This window comes from Sylvia atricapilla, chromosome 29 (genome assembly GCF_009819655.1).
Source record: "Sylvia atricapilla isolate bSylAtr1 chromosome 29, bSylAtr1.pri, whole genome shotgun sequence".
In the NCBI taxonomy this organism is placed as follows: domain Eukaryota; kingdom Metazoa; phylum Chordata; class Aves; order Passeriformes; family Sylviidae; genus Sylvia; species Sylvia atricapilla.
The window spans coordinates 1,539,678-1,563,871 of NC_089168.1; the positions used below are offsets into that span (position 1 = coordinate 1,539,678).

A 24,194-nucleotide genomic window follows, 5' to 3' on the forward strand; every position below is an offset into this window, starting at 1 on the left:
TCGTAGAAAATGACCCCAAATTCCACAGGAACCCCCTCAGATCCCATCAGGAATTCCCTCCCCGCCATCGGGTGACAAAGGTTCCTTCACGCCTTCCCCCCTCCACCGGCTGCATCTGTCACTATTTTTACAAAAATTCCCAGAAAAAGCTGGGATTTGTGATTAAAGCGCCCTTTGTGGGGCTGGGGTTGGCAGCGGCTGTGCCAGGCAAACCTCGGCTCTCCCGGGATTCCAAAAGTCAAAATCCAGGACACGGAGCTCCCTGTGTTGCCTGGGGGAGGCAGCGGCACACTGAAAACCAGGAAAATGCCCCAAAATCCCTGAAAAATGCCCCAAAACAAAAAGCTGCCCCAAAACAGGAATTCCTGCTCCAAATTCAGACACGAATGCCCCAAATCCAGCAAAGATGCCCCCAAATTCTGAGCTGAGAGACCCCAGAATTGAAAGCTGCCCCTCCAAGCCCCCAGTTTAGGGTCATTTTGGGCAATTTTTAACCCCAAGCGCAGCCAGGTCAGATCTTACCCGCCCCCCCCAACCCCAATTTAGTTCTTTTTGGGGTCATTTTTGGGTCATTTTGGGTCATTGCTAACCCAAATTAGGGCAATTCTAACCCCAAGCATGGCATTTTTAACCCTTCAAACCCCAATTTTGGGGTTGTTTGAAGGTAATTTGGGGTCATTTTTCACCCCCAAAGCATCCAGATCAGGGCTGTTCCCCCCAAACCCCAATCTTGGGGTGATTTTGGGTCATTTTTCACCCCAAGCAGGGGCAGGGTCCTCACACTCCAGGAGCCTCTTGATCCTAATTCCTCCTAACGACACATCCCCCCCTCGACCCCATTAATCCCCCATAGCCCCGAGGCCTCATTAATTAATTAATTAACCCGCGGCCCTGCTGGGTTTTTTTCCGGTTTTTTCTCTCAAAAAAACTCTCCAAAAATCCCCAAAAAATCCCTGAACCCAATCTCCCTTCAAACCTTGGGACCCTCAGCCCAGCTCCCATCAAAAAATCCCTTCTAGGGTCAGGGTTTTTTGGGGATTTTAGGTGTTTTTGGTGTTTTTTAAAGTTTTTTTTCCCTGGATTGATTTATTTTTTTGGGATTTTTCCGGTTCTGGGACACAGGGGCAGCTTTGTCCCCGTGGCTTTTGGGGCCCTGGCTCAGTGCCACCCCAAATAAGTTTTTTTGGGGGTGGGGGGATGGGAGACTTTGCCATCAAAGGATCCTAAATCCCAGGTTTTTTTCACCTCTTCCTCGCTCCAGACGGGGAGGGGAGGGAAAAGAAACTTCTAGGGTTTGGAGCTAGATGAAAATTCTGAATTTCAGCCATTTAGGAGGCAAAAAGTCGCAAATTTTGGGGGAGGATCCTAAAAAATTAAAGGGTGAAGTGACTCCCCCCTACTCAGACTGACCCTGAGGGAAAAAATTCGGGAATCCCAGGGGGAAAATCGGCTTTGGGAATGGGAGAAATCCCTTAAAAGGCACCAAAAAATCCTGAAGAATCCCCCAAACCCAATTCATTCAATTCCCAATGTTTCACGCCGAATTCCAAAGATTCTGCCCCAAATTCTCAGCATTTCACCCCAAAATACCCAAAAAATAATAACCACATAGAATATACCTCCAAAATATTTTAAAAATATAAAAAAATACACAAAAATATTAAAAAATGGACAAAAAATATTTTAAAAATTTAAAACCCTAAATCATAAGGATACACAAAATACACAAAAATATCCAAAAAATGCCAGCCATATTCAAATAAACCAAAAGCCCCCCGAAAAAAATAAAAATAATACACAAATATACCCACAAATGTACAGAAAATAGCAAAAAAAAAATCTAAGAAATACAAAAATATAATAAAAAAATTGATAAAAAACATTTTTGAATAAAAATAAATCAAAATAAATCAAATAAATCAAAATAACCCCCAAAAATCCCCGGTGAGGCCCTGAGCTCCCCCCCACACTCCCTGAAAGGATCCCTTTGTACCTTTCCCAAAAAATCGCCTTTTCATCCCAAAAAAGGGGGAGGAGGGAAAGGAGGAGGAGGAAGAGGCCATGCTGGGGGGGGAAGGCTTTGACCTCATCCCACAAAAATTCCCGGTTTTTTTCCCCATTTCAGGCCCCTTCCCACCTTTCCAGGGGGAAAAGGGACAAAGGGGCTCTGTGCGACAAAACCCCCAAAAATGGGGTGAAAAAAGGGGTTTTGGGGATTTTTACCTGCTGGGAAAAGGAAAGAAAGGGGAGACTCTAAATAGAAAGAAAAGATTTGGTGCCAGCGTTTGGGATTTGGGGGGTTTTTAGGGATTAAAAGCGGATTATGTGTCCCTACAATTAATTTGGGGGCGGGGGGTAAATTTGCCCCAAAATTGGAGATTATTCCGGGTTTGCCTCCCCAAAATTGGGGATTTGGGGGCTTTAAGACCCCCTTAAAATCTATTTGAGGTTAAAAAATGATATAATTTTTGTATTATTAGATATTAATTTTTAATAGGAAATTTTTCTGGGATAATTAAAAATACAGAGTGAAACAGAAGCAAAATTAGGAAGAAAATGTAAAACTTAGAGTTTTGGGGGGGGGATAAAGATCCTTTATCTGCTCCCCAGTCCCAAAAGGATCCCAGGAAATATTTGGGGCCTGATCTGAGGTTATTGCAAGGTGTCAGAGGCAAAAAAATGGGACTTGGGGAGTTTTTGTGTTGATAAAGAATCCTTTTTGAAGAGAAACATACATTTCTGGCTCTCCCCGGTGAGGAATTCCCACTCTGGGTTTGGGGGTTTCATGGGATTGGGTGGTTTGGGAAAGTGGGAAAAATTGGGAGGGAAGGGAGGAAACTGAGGCAAAGTGGGAGGAAAACTGGGGGGGAAATGGGACAGAAATGGGGCAAAAATGCGGGGAAGATGAAGCAGAAATGGGGGGAAAATTGGGTAAAAATGGGCCTGAAAGCGGGCAGAAATGGGGGTAAGGGAGCAAAAATAGTATAAAAATGGGGGGAAATGGGGAAAAATTCGGTTAAAATGGGGGAGAAGTGGAAAAGTGGAGCAGAAATTGGACAAAAATTGGGATAAAAGTGGGGGGGGAATGGGTTTTAAATTCGGCAAGATTGGTTTAAAATGGGGGAAATGGGGCAGAAATGGGAGGAAATGAGGAAAAGTTGGTTTAAAATAGGGAAAATGTGGTAAAAATTGGGCAGAAATGAGATTTAAATGGGATGAAAATGGGGAAATTTGGATTAAAAATGGGACCAAAATGGAGTAAAAAATGGGCTGAGGTGGGGCTGAAAGGAGGCAAAAATGAGGCAATTTTTGGGCTGAAATGGAGGAAAAATTGAGCCAAAATGAGACAAAAATAGGGCAAAATTGGAGTAAAAATATGGGGAACTGGGACAAAAATTGGGGGGAAATGGAGGGAAACGGTAAAAACTGAATTCTCCCTCCGCTACCAGAGCAGTTGTGAGCCTAAATTGGGGGATTTGGGGAATTTGGGATGGGAAAGTTTAGCCCCAAATACATCGGGACGGGGCCGGGTGACGCTCGCGCGTGGTGGCACCGGGACAATTGGGGTGGGGTCCCACCCACTGGGCCGGTTCGGTCCCAAACCACGCCCCTGCTCCCCGCCCATCGCGGCGTCGCCTCACTGTCCCCGTCCCAGGCTGGGGTGCGTTCCCTTTTGGGATGATTTGATGCCACACTGGAATTATTCAATCCCAAACTGGGTTTTTTTGACCCCAAACTGGGTTTGTTCAATCCCAAGGCCCGCCCCCGCCCCCCTCCGCCCACCGCTGTGTTCCCCCACACCGCTGGCCCTTCCTGTCCCCTCCTGTCCCCTCCCTGTCCCCGGGCTCTGCAGAGGCCATCAGGGACCGGGGCCAAGGAACGAAAACCGAGGGGGAGAAAACCGGGAGGGCCTGGCCTTACCTCTGTCACCGCCACTTCCACCAGTGCCACCAGTGTCTGTCACCTCTGTCACCGGTGCCACCTGCATGTCCCCACTCCCAGGAGAACGGGAAGCGATGTCCTCACTCCAGGGCAGGGGCTGTCCCCCACCCATTGTCCCCACGCCGGTTTGGGGGGAGTTCGGCGGGATTTGGGGGGATGCTGGGGGGGGGATTTGGGGGGGTTCGAGCTGGCCCCGGCCCCGTCCGGGCTCTGTCACCCTGGGGACAGCGGCGGAGCCCCCCCAGAAATTGAGGAGGGGTCGGGCAGCACCTTCTTGGCCGTTTGATTTACTCCCAAATTTTCTGTTCCATCGGAAAGCGGCGGCCGCAGCCAAGGCCTGGCCCCGCTCCCGGCCAGATCCGGCCACGCCGACCACTCTTCCACCTGCTGGGGGTGGAAACCCCTAAATTCCCCTAATCGCGCTCAAATCCCCCCAAAACTTCTCCCAAACCCCTCAAAATCCCGCCCAAAAATCTCCCCACAAAACTCCCTCGAATCCCCCCCGAATTTCCCTCAAAGTCCCTTCAAATCCACCCCAAAAACCATCAAATCCTCCTCAGGCCCCCCAGTCCCCCTCAAGGCCCCCCCCCCCCAAATCCCCCTCAAAAGTCCCTCAAATCCTCCCCAGAATCCCCTCGGATCCCCCTCCCCAAATCCCTCCTAACTCCTAAAACTTTGGGGGAGTTTTATGGGACATTTGGGGAAAATTTGGGGGGGATTTGGTGGAACTTTGGGGCGGTTTTTGGGAGGGAGGATGGTCCCAGGCCCCGACCCAAGCTGGGCAATTTGGGGGAGGGCTGGGCTGGGTTTGGGGTCGGGAGGCTTTCCCCGTGTCCCCCACCTTGATCCCACAATCGCTGCCGGGAATTCCGCCGGGAATGAGGACAACGAACGGGAGGAGGGGTCGGGCTGGGCCGGAGGGGGCCCCAGAGGGGGGGCGGGGATTTGGGGACACCGCCAGGGGGGCGGGGGAGGACGGAGTTTGGGGCAGGGGGTGTCCCGTCCCGGGGCGGGGTCGGGGGTATCCCGATTTTCCCAGGACTCGGGAATGGGATGGAATGGGATGGGGTGGGGTGGGACGGGGTGGGGTGGGAAAGGATACGAAAGGAAAGGAAAGGTTGGGCCGCACCGCCTCACTCCCCGCATCCCCCCACACCCCCCAAACCCCTCACCCCTCAAACCCCACATCCCTCCCCTCGGCCCGGGTCCCTCCGCCCGCTCTGGCCCCAGCGGTGGCCGGGGGAGGGCTCGGGGGGCCGGGGGAGGGTCCGGAGCCACCGGGGGAAGGTCCGGGGGGCCCGGCGGGGCCGGCCCGGCTCGGGTTACAGCTCCGGGGGGCGGCGGGGCCGGGACTTAAACGGGGCCGCGGGGCCGAGCGGGCACTGCCGGCCCCGGGCGCGGATCGGGCGCAGCCGCCTCGCCATGCCCGGACACCGCCCGGCCCCCGGCGGCCGCCGCTCGGAGCCCGCAGCCCCCGGCACCGGAGCCGCCCCCCGGCCGGCGCTGCTGCTCCTCCTCCTCCTTTGCCTCGCCGCCGCCGCCGCCGCGCAGGACAGAGACCTCCGTGAGTGGCGGGGATGGGGATGGGGAGGGGACGGAGCGGCGACGGAGCGGGGTGAGGGATGGGAAAGTTTTGGGGCATCGCCGGGGGGGTTGAGGGGGGACACGTTGAGGGAAAGTTGGAGAAGGGGAGGGGGGGACAGCGCGAGGACAGCGGGAAACAATGGGGACAGAGGGGACAGGGAGCGAAAAGGGAATGGGGGACAGCAGGGGACGGCGACAGGACATCGGGGGACACTATGGGACGTTTTGGGATGGACAGAGAAAGTTTCAGAGTGGCGGGGGGCGCCAGCTCTGAGAGTGGGGACGCCGGGGACAGGATGAGGACGGTGGGGAACAGCATGGAGACATCGGGGGACATCGGGGAACAGGGTGAAAGTTTCAATGTGGCGGGGAGGGGACAGACCGGAGTGTGGGGACACCGGGAGACAGCAGGACGAGGGTTGGAGACAGCAGGAAGACACCGGGGGACAGCGTGGGGACACTGCGATGGTGGCACAGGGCACGGGACAAAGGGGAAAAGTTTCGAGGCAGTTCTGGGGACAGCAGCCCGAGGAGAGGAGGCGATACTGGGGGACACCGTAGGGCAGCGTGGGGACACTGGGGAAAGTGTCAAGGATATGTGGGACAACCTTGGTGGCGCGGGGGGAGGCAGTGGGGGACAGGGAGGGAGACGGGGAACCGCACCGAGGAGAATTGGGGACATCGGGGGACAGTGAGAAATTAAGCAGAAGAGGAAGGGGACAGCGTGGGGCACCCGGGGGCAGTCTGGGGGGACAAGGTGGGTCAGGGAGGGACAGAGTGGGACACTGGAGGATGACACAAGGCGGGTGGGGGACACAGTGAGGACACTGGGGGACAGGTGTGTGGCGTGGACGGAGTTTAGGGACAGTGGGGATGTACAGGGGCAGCCTGGGACAAGAAGGGGACGGGAAGCAGACAGCCAGCCTGAGACGGCCGGGGGGGGTGGGGGGGGGTGGGGGGGGAAGCGGGTGTGGCCACAGGTGGGACATGAGGACAGCAGGTGACACTGAGGGGACAGAGAGACAGCCGGGGGTACAGATGAGCTGGAGCAGGGGCATCCTGGGGACAGACTGGGCCAGCGAGCTCTGATTGGGGTCACAGGGTCCATCTGGGGACGGGGGGTCGACCGAGGGCCAGCCCTAGGCTATGTCCTGGGGACATCCCTGGGGACACTGGGGACCGGCCTGGCGACACTGGGGACATTCCAGGGACCCTGGGGACAGCTGGGGACCCGGTGTGCAGCCTGGGCACCCCAGGGCACCTTCTGGGGACCCTGGGAGATCCCCAAGACCCTCCAGGAGCACCCGGGGACCTCCGGGTCACCCGTGAGTTCAGCCTGGGGGCATCAACGCCCCTTCTCGCCCGAGCCCGTGGCGACACTGGTGCCACCAGAGCTGTGGGGACCTCGGGGACACTCGGGGGGACCCAGGGAGGGGGGGAGGGCGGCGGTGGGATGTCGCTACTCGAGGCCGCGTCCCCTTCGTTGTTTCGGGGGCTGGCAGTGCCGCCACCCCGCTGCTGGCTGTCCCCACGCTGTCCCCCCTCACTGAGGGATGCCGGGCTCCTTTGGCGTCCCCTTCCTCCTCCTCCTCGTGCTTAGGACGAGGCTGGCAGTGCCATCCCCCTCACCCCGCTCTGTCCCCACGCTGTCCCCGCGTTGTCACCGCGCTGTCCCCCCTCACTGGAGGCTGCGGGACCCCTTTGGCGCCCCCTTCCTCCTCCTCCTCCTCCCCGTGCTCAGAGCGAGGCTGGCAGTGCCACCACCTCCCCCCCGCGCTGTCCCCGCGCTGTCCCCACGCTGTCCCCGCGCTGTCCCCGCAGCCGAGGCTGGCAGCTGCCTGCAGGACGGGCACCGCTACAGCGACAAGGACGTGTGGAAGCCGGAGCCGTGCCAGATCTGCGTGTGCGACACGGGGACAGTGCTATGCGACGAAATCATCTGCGAGGACATGCGGGACTGCCCCAACTCCGAGATCCCCTTCGGAGAGTGCTGCCCCATTTGCCCCACCGAGCAGCCCAGCGGTTGTAATTTATTTATTTCCCTTCATTAGCGCGTTAATAAATAAATTACCCGGCCATGGATGGCGCCATCCATGCGGCAACGCAGGGAAAAGGCAACTTCACCCCTAAGCAATGGGGAAATTCGGCCCCACGGGAAAAAAACATCGAGGTTTTTAGCCCTGGTTGAAAATTTGGAGGTTTTGGGGGGTTTTAGACAGAAAAAAAAAAAAAAAAAAAAGGGGGGGGAAAGGGTTGTAGGAGGGGATTTTGCACCCCTGGCAGAAGGGGTTTGGTGGAACTCCCCCCAAAATATGGAAATGCGCCCCAAAATGAATGGAAACTTCACAGAAAGCCCCGATCCGGGTTCCCAGTTGTGGGATTTCACCCCAAAATGAAAGAAAGCCCAAAATCTGCTTCCCCCAAACCTCCAAAAGTTGCCTTTTTTTAACCCTTCCCTGCCCCAGCTGGGGGAGATTAAAGGGTTGAGCACCCCCAAAAAGCCTCCAAACCACCACGTAAAAGCTCCCGAGACCCCCTCGCTGCTGGCCCCGCTTTGGGGGAGCCCCCAGTGCCCCCCAGTTTGGCCCAACAGCCCTCCCAGGACGGACCCACCTCGTGTTGCCCCCACCCCAAATTCGTGTGTCCTCTCCATTAATTTCTCTTTATTTTTCTTTTTTTGGGGGTGTTTCCTACAGGGAAGCCCGGCCCCAAGGTGAGTGAATTTTGGGGGAAATCGTCCCGAATTTTGGGGTGGTTTGGGGGCTTCAGGGGGCCTTTGGAGGGAATTTTGGGGTGGTTTTGGGGTCTCTGGGTTCATCCTTTGCTTTGCCTTGGGGGTCTCATGGGGTGATTTTGTGCTCATCCCGGGGGGGGCAGAGGGAGGAATTTTGGGGCGGTTTTGGGATCTCACCCTTTGCTTCTCCTCACAGGGACAAAAAGGTGAACCCGGTGACATCAAAGATGTGAGTGGGGCGGAGACATCAAAAAGGGGCGGGGGGGCGGAGTTGAGAAACTCCAAAAAGGGGTCGCCCCCCCATCCCTGATGTCGCCCCCCTCTTTGTGTCCCCACAGGTCGTAGGACCCCGAGGACCCCCGGGCCCGCAGGTGGGAGCGGCTCCAGGCCGGGAAATCTGTGGAATTTTTGGAGGAGGGGGGGTTTGGGGGGAAGAGGGGGAAGGGGGGGAGGGGACTCCTGACCCCCCCCTCCCCCATCCTGTTCCTCCCATCCCCCGCAGGGCCCCGCAGGTGAGCAGGGACAGCGAGGGGACCGCGGCGAGAAGGGCGAGAAGGTGAGAGAGACCCCTCCCAAATACCCAAAAATCCCCTGTGGCCCTCCCAAAATCCTCTGTGAAACCCTAAAATCCTCTTTGACTTCCCTAAAAACCCCACAAAAGCCCCTGTGAGCCCCAACCCCCCCGCCCCCAAATTCCCCTGGGAGCCTCCCAAAATCCTCAGTGATCCCCCAAAATCCCTTTTTTTGTCTCCTTCGTCCCAGGGCCCCCCCGGCCCCCGAGGCAGGGATGGGGAGCCCGGAACCCCAGGAAATCCCGGCCCCCCCGGGCCCCCCGGCCCCCCGGGACCCCCCGGCTTGGGGGGGGTGAGTATCTGGGGGAGCTGATGGGGTTTGGGGGGTTGAGGGGAATTTGGGTGGGCTTCATGGAGCTTTGGTGGGAATTGAGGGGGATTTGGAGGGGATTTTGAGGGGGGTTGAGGTGAAGGGGGGCGTGGAGGAGATTTGAGGAGGCTTTTAGGGAGGGTTGGGGGATTTGAGGGGATTTGGGGTGGTTCTGAATGCAGTAGCAGGGACTTGGAGGGGAATTGTGGGGTTTTGATGGGAACTGGGGTTTTTTTTTTGAGGAGAAATGGTTTTTTGGGGGGGGTCTCCGGGGTGCTGAGCTCCCTTTCCCTGGCAGAACTTCGCAGCTCAGATGGCTGGAGGCTTTGACGAGAAGGCTGGAGGGGCTCAGATGGGCGTCATGCAGGGACCCATGGTAATGCCACCCCAATCCCCCCCCCCCAAAAAAAACCCCCTCAACTTTCCATGACACACCCCCCCGCCCCAGATCCCTTCAATTCCTCCCAAATCTCATCAACCCCCCTAAATTCCTTACAATTCGCCCCAAACCCCTCCCCATCCCTGTGCAGACTGATTCCATTTGGGGCCCCACTCCAGGACCCCAAATTTTGGGGGCTCCCCCGCTTTAGTGGCTTCGGGGGTGTCCCCACTCCGTATGACATCGCTGTGTCCCCCTAGGGACCCATGGGACCCCGCGGCCCCCCCGGCCCCTCTGGCTCCCCTGTAAGTATTGTCCTCCCCCCTCAAATTTCGGGGTGTCCGGGCCGGCTGGTGCCACCCCCGCTGATGTTACCTTGTCCCCACAGGGTCCCCAAGGATTCCAAGGCAACCCCGGCGAGCCCGGTGAACCAGGCGCTGCTGTGAGTGTCCCCAAATGTCCCCAAACCCCCCCAAAGTGGGGCACTGCCAGCCCCCGCTGCCGCTCACCGCTCCTTCTTTGTCCTCTTCAGGGTCCGATGGGTCCCCGCGGACCTCCGGGACCTCCTGGCAAACCCGGTGACGACGTGAGTGACATTCGTGACATTCAGCCGCCATACTGGCGAAGCCGGGCTGAGCAGGGACAAAAAGGTGACGTTTTTATGTCCCCAGGCCCTCAAAAATCCCATTTTCCCCGCAGGGCGAGACGGGCAAACCTGGGAAATCCGGCGAGCGCGGCCCCCCCGGCCCCCAGGTAAGCGTAGCACCGGTGGCTCCGTGACAAAGCCACCGCTGTCCCCTCTCTGTCCCTTCCCTGTCCCCAACACTCCCTTCACTGCCCGCAGGGCGCTCGTGGCTTCCCCGGGACCCCCGGCCTGCCTGGAGTCAAAGGCCACCGGGTGAGTGCACGTCCCCTCCCTGTCCCCCTGTCCCCTGTGTCCCCCGGAGTAGCTCTGTCCTTGTCACAGCCCCGCCGTGTCCCTGTCCCCAGGGCTACCCCGGCCTGGACGGCGCCAAGGGAGAGGCGGGAGCACCTGGAGCCAAGGTGAGAGGGGGTGACAGTCCCTGGGGCTAGGGACAATTCCCTGGGTGTAGTGACCGTCCCCGTGCTGGGGTGACTGTCCCCCGGCCCTGGTGCTCGTCCCTGTGACACCAGGGGACCGTCCCGGTGCTCACCTTTGTCCCTCCCCGCAGGGCGAGTCCGGCTCCCCCGGCGAGAACGGCTCCCCCGGCCCCATGGTGAGTGCGGCGCTGGGAAAGGGAAACTGAGGCACGGCCGGGTTGGGCCTGGGAAGGGCCAGCGCCCCCCCGGGCCTCACCTGTCACCCTCTGTCCCCACAGGGTCCCCGCGGGCTGCCCGGAGAGCGAGGACGCCCGGGCCCCTCGGGCGCTGCGGTGAGTGCGGCGTCACCTGCCGTGTCACCTGCGGTGTCACTTGCGGTGTCTCTTGCGGCGCTGGTGGCACCTGGGGGTGGCAGGGGGGGACCTGTGCCCCGCCCTGGGGACCCCCCGTGACCCCTGGCACCGTCTCCCTCCAGGGCGCTCGTGGCAACGATGGCCTCCCAGGCCCGGCCGGACCCCCTGTAAGTCCAGAGGGGGTTGGCGCATCCCCAGCCCTTGTGTCACCCCCCAGGGGACAATGGGTCCCCCAAGGCCCCCCTCACGCTCCTCTCGCCTCTAGGGTCCCGTCGGCCCAGCAGGAGCCCCCGGCTTCCCCGGCGCCCCCGGCTCCAAGGTGAGGGGATAGGGATGGTCCCGGTGGGGACAGGAGGGTCTCGGTGTCACCCCGACCCTCTTTGTCACCTCTCGCCCAGGGTGAAGCGGGACCCACCGGAGCGCGAGGACCCGAGGGTGCCCAGGGGCCCCGCGGAGAATCCGGGACCCCTGGTTCACCCGGCCCCGCTGGCGCCCCCGTAAGTCCCTGCGTCCCCTCGCCCTGGTGACTTTGTCCCCCCGCTTTGTCCCCTGAGCTGGGAGCGGAGGGGACAGGGCTGGATCCGGGGAAACTAAGGCACGGAGCTCAGTGGGGTCTGCTTGTAGGGGAACCCAGGGACCGATGGCATCCCCGGCGCGAAAGGATCGGCGGTGAGCGGGGACAGGGACAGGGTGGGGACAGGGATGGAGATGGGGATAGGGATGGGGATGCGGATGGGAATGGGGTGTACCAGTGAGCCCCTGGGGATGGGGACAGGGACTGACCTGGACTGAGGAGCAGGTGCAGAGGGATTTGGGGACATTTGGGTCCCCTGGGGATGGGGGACACTGAGGCACACTGGAGGACACTGGGGGACGGTGTGTGGGGACACTGGCGGGATGCTGGGAGATTACTGGGGGACACTGGGATGTCCCCCAATGCAGGGGGAGACAGGGTGGGATTTGAGCTGCTGGGGGATAGGAACTGCCGGCAGAGGTGGGGGACACTGTGGACACTGAGGGGACACAGGGCCTTTGAGGGGTCCCTGACGTCCCCGGTGTCCCCAGGGCGCTCCAGGCATTGCCGGCGCTCCAGGATTCCCCGGACCCCGCGGCCCACCCGGACCCCAGGGAGCCACCGGCCCGCTGGGCCCCAAGGGACAGACGGTGAGAGACCCCCGACGTCCCTCCGGGGACCCGGCCACGCCCAGTGACCGCGCCCCGGACACTGACCACGCCACGCCCATTGGCCAAGCCCACCCACCCGTGGCCGGTCACGCCCCTTCTAGCCCAGGCCACTCCCCCTTCGCACACCTTCCCCCTTCGGGTGTCCCCTCCCCAAAGTCACCCTCGGGTCATTTCGGGGTCACTCCATGATCATCCGGCCCTGACCCCTAAGACGGATGGGATGGGATGGGATGGGATGGGATGGGATGGGATGGGGTAAGGACCTGGACACCAGGCCATGGATGGGGTGGGGACAGCCGTGGGGATGCTGTGACATTGTGCCCTGTCTCCAGGGTGAACCCGGCATCGCGGGATTCAAAGGCGAGCAGGGACCCAAAGGAGAGACGGTGAGTCCGGGCTGGGGGACACTCAGAGCCCCCAGCCGGGGGTCCAGCCCTCGCCCCCACTGTCCACTGAGTGTCCATCCCCAGCCCCTCACTGCCCACCCAGGGACCATTCCCTGGCCCTCACTGACCACTCGATTATAATGCCCTGACCCCTCACTGCCCCCTTGAGGGTCCATACCCACCCCAGTGTCCATGCCCTGGCCCCTCTCTCCCCTCTGGCGCCTCCTCGGCCCTAATGAGCTGTTCCCCTAACGAGGCCCCTTGAGGGGCAGCGTCCCCCTCCTGCAGGGGAACAGTGGCCGGGGGACAGTGGGACAATGGCTGCAGTGTTCGCATGTCCCCCCTTGCGGACATTCCCCCTCCTTGGGGACATTCCCCCCTCGCCTCATTAACCACCATCAATGAGGCCCTGCCGAGCCCCGGCGCCAGCAGGACACGAGGGGGACACAAGGGGGACTCGGATTTATGGGATTTGTCCCCGGGGGTCTGGAGAGGGGATGAAGGCTCCTTGTGACCCCTTTTCCTCCGCTTCCTCAGGGCCCCGCAGGACCTCAAGGTGCCCCTGGACCGGCCGGGGAGGAAGGGAAGAGAGGAGCCCGTGGAGAACCCGGAGCTGCCGGACCTTTGGGGCCACCTGGAGAGAGGGTCTGTGGTGCCCTCTACCCCAAAAACCAGCCCTGATCCCAAAGAACTGACCTCAACCCCAAAAATCCTCCCCCTGACCCTAAAACACTCCCCTGACCTCACAAACCCTCCTCTTCCCCCACAGGGCGCTCCCGGCAACCGCGGCTTCCCTGGGCAGGACGGGCTGGCCGGCCCCAAGGTGGGACTCCAGGGACACTGGGGGTGTCCCAGGGGTGACAACCCCACACTGACCTCAAATCCCCCAAACTGACCCCAAATCTCCCCACACACAGGGGGCCCCAGGGGAGCGTGGCCCCGCTGGCCTGGCCGGCCCCAAAGGAGCCACCGGCGACCCCGGACGCCCTGGAGAGCCTGGCCTGCCTGGAGCCAGGGTGAGGGACAGCCGTGACCCCCAAAATGGGGACAGGGTGGCACCTGTGGGGTCTGGGGATGGATAGGAAGCGTGGTTTGGGTTGGTTAAGGCACTTTTAGGGTCAGTTAGGTGATTTGGGAGTGGGTTTGGGATCCTAACATGCTTTTGGGGTTGGTTAAGGCACTTTTGGGGTTGGTAAGGGTGGTTTTGGGGGTGGTCAAGGTGTTTTTCAGGTCAATAAGGTGATTTTGGGATTGATTTAAGGTGATTTGGGGGCTGATTAAGGAGTTTTGGGGGTCAATAAGGTCCTTTTGGGGTTAGCCAAGATGCCCTTTGGCATCAAGACCTTTTTTGGGGTTGTGCTTGGTGATCTTTGGTGCTAATGAAGCAACTTTGGGGTTAATTAAGATGCTCTCTGCTAATTCAGATGCTCTTTGGGAATCCCAAGGTGCATTTGAGGTTCCCAAATATCCTCCTTGGGGTTCCCAGCTCTTTGTGGGGAGCACAGGTACCCTTTAGGGTCGCCCCATGGCCATGGGGTCAGGCCCCCCACAGTGGGGGATGTCCCCAAACCCTTTTTGTCCCCACAGGGGCTCACGGGACGCCCTGGGGATGCTGGGCCCCAAGGCAAAGTCGGCCCCACAGTGAGTAACATCCCATTAGGGGTTTGGTGTTGTTTGGGGTGGTTTGGTGTTGTTTGGGTTCTGGGGTGGTTTGCGGTTGTTTGGAGGTGTTTGGGGTTTGGGGTGGGCTCCCGCCCCTGTTGACCTCACTGTCCCCACAGGGTGCCCCGGGCGAGGATGGACGCCCTGGACCCCCCGGCCCCCAGGGGGCTCGGGGGCAGCCTGGTGTTATGGGATTCCCCGGTCCCAAAGGTGCCAATGTGAGTACTGACCCTTTTTCCTCCAAAATTTCCTGGGAATTCTCCTTGGGGCTGGAACCCAAAATCCTCCCACCTTTTGTAGGGTGAGCCTGGAAAAGCCGGTGAAAAAGGACTTCCTGGAGCACCGGGGCTGAGGGTGAGGTTTTCTGTCCCCACAAATCCCAAAAATTCACATTTTCATGCCACCCCACACTAAAAGCCCCTGAGCAGGGAAACTGAGGCACGGGAAGTGTGTGTGTGGGGGGTGGCGGAATGGGATTTATGGGATTTGGGGCTCAGTGGGATTTCCCTTCTCCATAGGGACTTCCTGGCAAGGATGGAGAGACTGGAGCCGCTGGCCCCCCGGGACCTGCCGTGAGTGCAACGGGGCGAGCTCGGGACTGGGGCTAAAAATCCCAAAGTTGGGCTAAAACCCGCTGGATCTGCTGGGGGATCCCAAAACCCACAAATCCTCAGGCCTTGTGGTGCTGGGGCTTGTGGGATCCCCAAAAGCTTGGGGTGGGGGAAGTTTGAAATCCCAAAGGTTTTAGGGGTCCTTGAGCAGCATCTGTCCCGCAGGGCCCGGCAGGGGAGAGGGGAGAGCAAGGAGCCCCCGGCCCCTCTGGCTTCCAGGTGAGCATAGGGATTTGGGGATTGGGGATTGGGGATTGGGGTCGGGGTGATGCCACTCCAACCCCTGGGGTCTCGCTGTCACTGTTTTCACGTGGCTCCTGTCCCCTCCTAGGGGCTGCCAGGGCCACCAGGTCCCCCCGGCGAGAGCGGCAAACCCGGAGATCAGGTGAGAGTCCCCCTGTTCCCCCCAGGTGGGATTAGGATCCCCCAAATCCCCCGGGCCTGACCCCAAACCCGTTTGTCCCCTTCCCACAGGGCGTTCCTGGAGAAGCCGGAACCCCCGGGCTCGTGGGTCCCAGGGTAAGTGTCACCTGTCACCTGGGGAGGTCCCAGGTTGTCACCTGTGGGGGGGCTTTTGGGGGATTCCAGTGTCTTCCCAGCCCGAGGACGTGTTCACCCCACGGCGACTTTGGGGGGTCCTGGGGCCTGGTTGTCCCCACCTAGGGCCACCACCTCTGTGCTGGTTATGTCATCCCAGTCCCCTCCCAGTCCATCCCAGTCCCACCAGGGCAGCGTGGGACGATGCCCTGCCCACCCGCCCTGGTGCCCCCCATGGTGGTGTCCCCGTGTCCGTGCTCAGCTGTCCCCGCTGTCCCCAGGGCGAGCGCGGCTTTCCCGGCGAGCGCGGCTCTCCGGGCGCCCAGGGCCTGCAGGGGCCCCGCGGCCTCCCCGGCACCCCCGGCACCGACGGACCCAAGGTAGGTGACACGTGGGGACAGTGCCGGCTTGGCCCTGTGCCACCACGGGAGGCGGTCACACCCCAGTAATGTCCCTTTGCTGTTTTAGGGTGCCACCGGCCCCGCCGGCCCCAACGGCGCCCAGGGCCCCCCGGGGCTGCAGGGGATGCCCGGGGAGAGAGGAGCCGCCGGCATCGCTGGTCCCAAGGGGGACAGGGTGAGTGACGGTGACCTGAGGGTCATGGGGTGCCGGCAGAGCCACCAGGGCTCAGCTGGGCTCACGCTGGCCCTGTCCCACCCCACAGGGAGATGTCGGAGAGAAGGGACCCGAGGGAGCCCCCGGAAAGGACGGAGCTCGCGTGAGTGGGACAGGGACAGGGCGGGAACGGGCCGCTCAAGGGCACTCACGGTGGCCAGCCAGGGGTGCTCGTGGTGGCCACTCAGGGCCCCTCCCGATGGCCTCTCTGTCCCCACAGGGTCTGACCGGTCCCATCGGCCCCCCCGGCCCCGCTGGCCCCAACGGCGAGAAGGTGAGACCGGGGTGGCCCCACTGCTGCTCCCACGGAGACAGATCCCACCCCATCTCCAGGATGGAACCCAGCTGATCCCCAGGGCAGATCCATCCATCCCCCACAACTCCCTCTCCTTCCTTTCCAGGGCGAGTCCGGCCCCCCGGGTCCATCTGGAGCTGCTGGTGCCCGCGGTGCCCCCGTAAGTGCCACCTGTGCCCCTGCGGTGCTGCTGGTGCCACATTTGCCCCATTCCCTTGATTTTCACTCCATTTCTCCCACAGGGAGAGCGCGGAGAGCCCGGAGCCCCCGGCCCTGCCGGATTCGCCGGACCCCCAGTGAGTTCTGTCCCCCAAAAAATCCGTCCCAGTGTTCCCCAGTGTCCGCTGACCGCTGACCATGGCTCTTTCCCAGGGTGCTGATGGCCAACCTGGAGCCAAGGGCGAGCAGGGGGAGCCTGGCCAGAAGGGTGACGCTGGAGCCCCCGGGCCTCAAGGTCCCTCCGGGGCTCCTGGACCGCAGGTGGGTCCAACCGGGACCCCCACAATTGTAGCTGAGCCCTGGCGGGGGTCCCTCATCCTGGGAATTTGAGGAATCTCCGAGTCCTGACTGTCCTGATCGATTTTCTGCCTCTTCCCAGGGTCCTACTGGTGTCACTGGTCCCAAAGGAGCCCGGGGTGCTCAGGGACCCCCGGTGAGTGTGGGGGGAGGAGGGGGAGATGGAGAATGCGGGAGGGGCAGGGTCTAAGCCCCTCTTGCTTCTGTCCCCAGGGAGCCACTGGATTCCCTGGAGCTGCCGGACGTGTCGGACCCCCTGGCCCCAATGTGAGTTAAGGGCAGCTGGGGTCACTGGGGGAAAATGGGGTCACTGGGGGAAACTGGGGTCACTCGGAGCAGCCAGGATTGCTTGAGAAGATCTGGGATTGCTCAGGACAGTTGGGATCACTGGGGAAAAACTGGGATCTTTTGGGACAGTTGCAATCCCTCAGGAAGCTGTGGGATCACTCCAGACAGTCAGGATTGCCCAGGATCGCTGACCCCCAGTTTCGAGGGCCGGGCAGCTGCTGCTCCCCACAATATCCCCAAAACAAAGCCACCCCTGGATGCCACCACCCACCCCTTCCAAAGGGACATTCTTGGTGCTCCCCAGTCCCCTCACAGCGCCAGGACTCGGATTGGGAAAGAATCAGGGATGGATCAGGTATGGATCAGGGACAGATCAAGAATGCATCAGGACAGGGTCAAGGATGGATCAGGGATGGATCAGGACTATGGAAACCCCTCCTGAGTTCCCTCTAACCCAAATCTCTCCTGCAGGGTAACCCCGGGCCCCCCGGACCCCCCGGCTCCGCAGGCAAGGACGGCCCCAAGGGCACCCGAGGCGACGCGGGACCCCCAGGCCGAGCAGGGGACCCGGGGCTGCAGGGCCCTGCTGGCCCCCCTGGCGAGAAGGGCGAGCCCGGCGAGGATGGCCCCGCGGTATTTGGGATTTGGGGACACCCCCTGGAACCTCTCCCACTCCCCCGCGAGTGGTGCTGACCCCCTTTGTGTCCCTGCAGGGTCCGGACGGTCCCCCTGGTCCCCAGGGGCTAGCAGGACAGCGTGGCATTGTGGGGCTGCCAGGACAGCGTGGAGAGCGTGGATTCCCGGGGCTGCCCGGGCCCTCGGTGAGCGAAATCCTAAAAAAAACCCCAAACCCCCCAAAACCCCACAGTCTGGGAAGAAATGGGAGCTCATCAGAGGCAATTTCGGGAGAGTGGAGAGTGGTGGAAGCTGCTCATCACCATCTCAGTGTTTTTGGGATCGCAGCTCTTTCCATGCCAAAGAAACATCCCAAAAATCTTCCAAGGCTTTTCCCCACTGACAGGGCCATGCACCAAAGCAGTGTGACGCATTTTCCATACAAATTTGCCATCAATCCCACCTTTTTCCCAGCGGGAATTTGTGCCCCCCGAGCTCTGGGGAAAGTTAGTGGCCGAGGAGTTGAATTCCCTCCCTGTCTCCTGATTTCCTGCTGCTTTTCTGCCCTCCAGCCATCCCGCACGAGGGGTTTGGGGCCAAATCCCGGCTCTGATCCGCACCCCCAGGACAGCCTGGGATGTGCAGGGATTCGGGAGGATTTAATTCCTGCACGGAATTTAATTCCTACCTGGAAATTCCATGAGCTGTGAGCTGCAGTTTTTGTGCCGCTCCAGCCTGGACAAAGGGATCGGCAGGGCTGGGAGAGGAGGAGGATGGCTCAGGGATATGGAGCAGCAGGAATTGGGATCCCCAGATCCTCATGGAATGGTTTGGGGTCGGAAGGGACCTTGAGGGTTGCCATTCCCACTCCTGCGACTGTCCCTGCGCGGGGCTTGGAGCCACCTGGGAGGGTGCAGGTGTGGGATAAACGGGGCTGGATGAGCTCGAAGGCCCCTCCCAAAAAATCTCGCGATTCTGAGGGACACATGGAAAAGCGGGAAAAAGCCCCACTCCGATATTTCCCTGCCCTTGGAGCAGCGATCCCTCCTCCTGGAGTCACTCACGGGGGTCTTCCCGGTTTTTTTTAGGGAGAGCCGGGAAAACAGGGAGCACCTGGATCTGCCGGTGACCGGGGACCCCCCGGGCCCGTGGGACCCCCCGGGCTGACCGGGCCAGCCGGAGAGCCTGGAAGGGAGGTAGGAGAACTGGGAATGTCTGGAATATCCAGGAGGGATCCCTGGCTGATCCTGGGTGGGGACAGCCCTAAGGTTGATCCCGGAAATCCCCACGCGTTTTCACCGTAAGATTTTGCCTGGAAAAAGCAGTTTTCACCTCATCCCAAAGGCAAAAGCTGAATACCTCCTCTTTTCCCAGGGAAATCCAGGCTCTGATGGGCCCCCGGGCAGAGATGGGGCAGCTGGAGTGAAGGTGAGCTCATCCCGGATTTCTCTTGCACCGGAATTCCCAGGATCTCCCGTTAACCCTGTGCTTGCCCTCATCCCAGAGCCGAAATTCCTGACCCCATTCCCTTGCCCTGGATTTCTCCTGGTCCCAAAGAAGACCCAGAATTCCCGGGGTTCTTGACCCCATTCCCTGTTCACAGGGTGATCGTGGTGAGACCGGCCCCGTGGGTGCTCCCGGTGCTCCTGGCGCTCCCGGCGCTCCGGGCCCCGTGGGACCCACTGGAAAACAGGGAGACAGAGGAGAGACGGTGAGCAGGACATGCTGGGGTGGGGAGAGACTGGAATTACCAGGAATCATCCCAAATGATTCTGGGTATGGAGCTGTTTGGGATCATCTGGGAATGGCACTGGGAAGCAGCTCTGAGTGTCTTCCTGAGGATTCCTGGGAGCCTGGTTTGGGATCTGCCTGGGAGCTCCAGGAGCTGGAACTGGGATTGAGCTGGGAACCCCAGGAGATATAACTGGGAATGAGCCTGCAATCCCCGGAGATAAAACTGGGAATATCTGCAGTGCCCTGGACAGATAGGAACACTAAATGCCACATCCCAATTCCCACACCCCATATTCCCACACGCCTCAAATCCCAAGTTCCATTCCTGCTGTTTTTGATTCCCTTCCTTTCTGCCACAGGGTGCTCAGGGCCCCATGGGTCCATCCGGCCCTGCTGGCGCTCGGGGGATGCCGGTGAGTGATTCCCACCCATAATTCTGAGCATCCCTGTTTGGAGTCCCAGTTTGGGGATCGCTCCTGACCCGCTGTGTCCCCCTGCAGGGTCCCCAGGGGCCACGCGGTGACAAAGGCGAGGCGGGCGAAGCTGGCGAGCGTGGCCTGAAGGGGCACCGGGGCTTCACTGGGCTCCAGGGGCTGCCCGGGCCCCCGGTAAGTACCAGGATTTGGGATCACAGCCCCCCATAGATCCCACACCCCAAATCCCATATCTCCCATGGGGTCCCAAATCCTTCACCCTCCCATTCTCCCCAGGGTCCTTCTGGAGACCAAGGTGCTGCTGGGCCCGCAGGTCCCTCTGGACCCAGGGTAAGTCCTGGGATTTTGGGGGGAAAAGGGGAAAAGGAGGCGCCCCTGGACTGGTGCCACGCCTGGGGGTGGCAGCCCCATCCCTGCCGTGCCCTGAGCCCCTTTTGGGGTTTTTCAGGGTCCCCCCGGTCCCGTGGGCCCCTCAGGAAAGGACGGCTCCAATGGAATGCCCGGGCCCATCGGCCCCCCTGGACCCCGCGGGAGGAGCGGCGAGCCCGGCCCGGCGGTGAGTGGGGGACACGGGGCAGAGGGATCCAGGAGGGGAGGGATCCTGGGGGAGAGGGGATGCAGGAGTGGAGGCATCCAGCCGAGAGAGAGGGATTCTGCAGGGGAGAGATTCAGTGGGGCAGGGAGATACAGGAGGGGAGGGATTCAGCAGGGCAGGGGGATCCAACCCCCAGCCGATCACCCCGTGACCACTCCTCCCTCCCGCAGGGCCCCCCCGGGAACCCCGGCCCACCTGGTCCCCCCGGGCCCCCCGGCACCGGCATCGACATGTCGGCGTTTGCGGGGCTGGGGCAGCCCGAGAAGGGCCCCGACCCCGGGCGCTACATGCGGGCGGACGAGGCCGCGCCGGGGCTGCGGCCACACGATGCCGAGGTGGATGCCACCCTCAAGGCCCTCAACAACCAGATCGAGAGCATCCGCAGCCCTGAGGGCTCCCGCAAGAACCCGGCCAGGACCTGCCGAGACATCAAACTCTGCCACCCCGACTGGAAGAGCGGTGAGAGAGGCTCCATCCCTCTGTCCATCTGTGTCCATCTCTGTGTCTATCCTTGCCTCCATCCCTGTGTCCATCCCTGCTTCCATCCCTGTGTCCCCCTTTCCTCCTTGTCCCCTCCACCAGCCACCTGGACACCAAGGGCTGCACTGACCTCCTTGCTGACCCCACCACTGGGTGGTCACTCACTCCGCTCCCTCTGGCCACAGGTGATTACTGGATCGACCCCAACCAGGGCTGCACCCTGGACGCCATCAAGGTCTTCTGCAACATGGCCACGGGGGAGACGTGCGTGTACCCCAGCCCCAGCAGCATCCCCAGGAAGAACTGGTGGAGCAGCAAAGCCAAGGAGAAGAAGCACATCTGGTTCGGCGAGACCATCAATGGCGGCTTCCACGTGGGTGTCCGGCCATGATGGGCCTGGAGAAAAAAAACACGGAAAAGGGCTGGGGGTGCAGTGTTGCATAAAAGGTGGAGCTGGTCTCCTTCCTTTGGGGTGAAATTCTCGGTGGTTCTATCAGATATTGGGTGATTTGAGGATTATGTGGAAATCTTGGAGCTGATGTGCATCCTGAGGTTGGAATTGGTGGTTGTTGGATCAGAACTGGTTGATTTAGGGGATTTTATGGAAAATTTAGAGCTGTGTCCCTCCTTGGGGTCAAATTCATGTCTGTTGGATCAGAAGTGGTTGATTTGGGGGGTTTTGTGGAAAGTTTGGGCTTGATGTTCCTCTTTGGGGTGAAATAGAGGGTGTTTGGATCAGAACTGGTTGATTTAGAGACTCCCATGGAAATCTTGGCAGCAGGCCATGACACCTACACCCCTCTGGGAAAGCAAACCCTGGAAATTCCCCCCCAAAAAAGCCATCTGAAAGCCTCTCTTCCCCCCTGCAGTTCAGCTACGGCGCTGAGGACCTGGCGCCCAACACGGCCAACATCCAGATGACCTTCCTGAGGCTGCTGTCCACCGAAGGCTCCCAGAACATCACCTACCACTGCCGCAACAGCGTGGCCTACCTGGACGAGGAGTCAGGCAGCCTGAGGAAGGCGCTGCTCATCCAGGGCTCCAATGACGTGGAGATCCGCGCCGAGGGCAACAGCAGGTTCACCTACAGCGTGCTGGAGGACGGCTGCACGGTGTGTGCTGGGGAGGGAGCAGGGAAATCAGGGCAGGATCCGGGAAATCATGGGGTTAAAGAGGTTGGGAGAATCCTTGGAGGTCGGCAAGGACAGCCTGTGAGGTGACGGGTCACCAAGTGCCACCAGGCTTTGCGCAACACCTCCAGCTGGCTGTGGTGGTCCAGGGGTGCACGCTCCAAACCCTGTTTTCCAGTGTTTTCCCCTCAGAAGCACACTGGGGAATGTGGCCCTTCTGGGTTTAATGATGCAATGGGGCTCAAACTGAGATGGGGAAGGTTCTGGAGAGGATTAAATAACTCCATTTTTGCCTGTTTTTCCCTCAGAAACACACCGGGAAGTGGGGCAGGACTGTCATTGAGTATCGCTCGCAGAAGACCTCGCGCCTGCCCATCGTGGACATTGCACCTATGGACATTGGGGGACCTGAGCAGGAGTTTGGGGTTGACCTTGGCCCCGTCTGCTTCTTGTAAAAAAAAAAAAAGGATTTTTTTGGTGTGGTTGTTTGTTTTTGGTTATTGTGGGTTTTGTTTGTTGGTTTGGTTTTTGTTTTTTTAAAAAGCCCGGCCCGATTCCTTAAAAAAAAGAAAAAAAACCCACAAAAAATGGGAGCTGAGAAGTTCTGCACTGAAAGGGCTCACCCCGAATCAGGGAGCAACCACCTCATCCCAACACCAGAATCAAAGAAAAAACCCATTAATATTTATTTATTCTCTTCCTGGAAGACCTGTTTTTGAGGTCAGGTAGAGGTGGAATGTCAGTGATCCCTTTTTCCCTGAAAAAACTGGGATTTCAGAAATCCAGGTATCAAAAATCCCTTCCTCACCCCAAATTTGCCCTTTCCCCCCAGCAGGAGTGTTCATGTATAATATGAGTTTAAAAAACACACACAAAAAAAAAATCAAAAAATGGTGCTATTCTTGTAAAACAAGTCTGTATTTTTTAACATCTGTTGGTATAAAATGAAAAAAAATCTAAAAAAAAAAAAACTTTTGGTGGAAAGTAAAATTTGAGTTGAGTCTTTTTTTAGGGAGGTGTGTTTGCACTGATTCAAATATTTCCTCTCCATTTCAACTACTATAAAGTTCTTTAGGTTGGGAAAAAAATACCTTTAAAGTCCTAATTTTCGCTTAAAAGTGTAAATTTTGGGGGTTGGGATACTTCAAACTAAGGGGTAAGGGGGGGGAAGTCCCCCCAAAAAAAGAAAATGGAAAAATTTGAAAAATGTTGATGTGGAAAATCTTGGAAAAGCAGGAGGTTTAATTGTGGAATTCTTCTCCCACAATTAGGACTGGGACAATCCTGGTGTCACCAGGGCAAAGGGTGGCTGTCCCCTCCTCCCCATGGATTTTATCCTGTTTTTTGCTTGCAAAAACTCAATTTTGGGCTGTTTTGCAGCACTGGAAGTAGAAGACTCCATAGTCCTCCCCTCTTCCTATGCCATAAAAAATCCCATCTGTAAATTCCTCTCCACACCAAGCTGTTCATTACAGGCAAAAATCTCAGAAATAGGATTTTTTTTAAATTATCTTGGCGAAAATCAGCCCAGTGACCCCGAAGAGCCCCAAACCTGCTCAGGTTTCTCATGCAGGAGGCCCCAGGCAGCTCCTGGGTGAGGAATTCCTGAGTTTCATCCCAATTCTTTTGGGTCAAAACTCTTCTTTTTGCCTCTGTAGATGGCTAAACTTGACTTGGAGAAATTATTACTAGAAAATATTTTGAAAGACAGCTTTTAAAAAGCCATTTGGGGGCAGAATTTGAGTTTTAAACTCTCCTAGCTTCAAGCACAGCAGCTGACAGTTGTGGCTAAGCACCAAAACATTGGCAGGGGAAATTCATTAAGGAGGATTGGGGGATTAAAGAGGATTTTCCACCAAAAAACGCCCTTTAGGAGGCTCTCCTAATGATGGGGGCTCTGCACAAAGGGTTTGGGGTCAAACCTTTCCCCTCGTGATGCAGCCAAGCAGCAAATTTGGGGGTCCCTGCTGGGGGCAGCCCCCCAAAAAAAATCCCTCTACGATGCTTGGAAAAGTGGGATGGGCTGGGGGTAAAGATGGGAAAGGGAGTGCAGGGAGACTCCCAGAAAATCAGGATGGATTCCAGCCATGAGAGGAAGAAAACAGAGAAAAAGCGAAGTTAGGGATTTTTTTCCTTGAAAAAAAATGAAAACTCAGAGGCAATTGGGGGATTCGT

At 59.0% G+C, this 24,194-nt stretch overlaps 2 protein-coding genes across 2 annotated transcripts; both read left to right on the plus strand.

The window, feature by feature from the left end:
- The first annotated feature begins 5,364 nt into the window (after window positions 1-5,364).
- On the plus strand, window positions 5,365-7,601 carry LOC136372860 (collagen alpha-1(II) chain-like). The gene is made up of 2 exons (XM_066337708.1): window positions 5,365-5,506; window positions 7,348-7,601. Exons 1-2 carry the CDS (start codon window positions 5,365-5,367, stop codon window positions 7,575-7,577), a joined length of 372 nt encoding a protein of 123 aa, XP_066193805.1. The 3' UTR covers window positions 7,578-7,601.
- Window positions 7,602-10,059: 2,458 nt separating this feature from the next.
- On the plus strand, window positions 10,060-22,601 carry COL2A1 (collagen type II alpha 1 chain). Its single transcript, XM_066337429.1, has 41 exons — window positions 10,060-10,171; window positions 10,307-10,419; window positions 10,512-10,565; window positions 10,715-10,759; window positions 10,862-10,915; window positions 11,059-11,103; window positions 11,202-11,255; window positions 12,002-12,100; window positions 12,454-12,507; window positions 13,045-13,152; window positions 13,277-13,330; window positions 13,425-13,523; window positions 14,095-14,148; window positions 14,289-14,387; window positions 14,470-14,523; window positions 14,688-14,741; window positions 14,946-14,999; window positions 15,112-15,165; window positions 15,255-15,299; window positions 15,599-15,697; window positions 15,786-15,893; window positions 15,982-16,035; window positions 16,153-16,206; window positions 16,334-16,387; window positions 16,470-16,523; window positions 16,600-16,707; window positions 16,826-16,879; window positions 16,957-17,010; window positions 17,503-17,664; window positions 17,745-17,852; window positions 18,735-18,842; window positions 19,021-19,074; window positions 19,250-19,357; window positions 19,740-19,793; window positions 19,881-19,988; window positions 20,091-20,144; window positions 20,263-20,370; window positions 20,580-20,868; window positions 21,075-21,262; window positions 21,759-22,001; window positions 22,328-22,601. Exons 1-41 carry the CDS (start codon window positions 10,060-10,062, stop codon window positions 22,472-22,474), a joined length of 3,675 nt encoding a protein of 1,224 aa, XP_066193526.1. The 3' UTR covers window positions 22,475-22,601.
- Window positions 22,602-24,194: the final 1,593 nt, after the last annotated feature.

Bases quoted from the DNA above. Each gene is read 5' to 3' on its own strand.
- LOC136372860 (XM_066337708.1), top strand. From the start codon at position 5,365: ATGCCCGGACACCGCCCGGCCCCCGGCGGCCGCCGCTCGGAGCCCGCA. The intron at 5,507-7,347 runs GTGAGTGGCGGG...CTGTCCCCGCAG, and splicing joins CGCGCAGGACAGAGACCTCC to CCGAGGCTGGCAGCTGCCTG.
- COL2A1 (XM_066337429.1), top strand. From the start codon at position 10,060: ATGGGTCCCCGCGGACCTCCGGGACCTCCTGGCAAACCCGGTGACGAC. The intron at 14,149-14,288 runs GTGAGTAACATC...CTGTCCCCACAG, and splicing joins AAGGCAAAGTCGGCCCCACA to GGTGCCCCGGGCGAGGATGG. The intron at 19,075-19,249 runs GTGAGCTCATCC...CCCTGTTCACAG, and splicing joins ATGGGGCAGCTGGAGTGAAG to GGTGATCGTGGTGAGACCGG.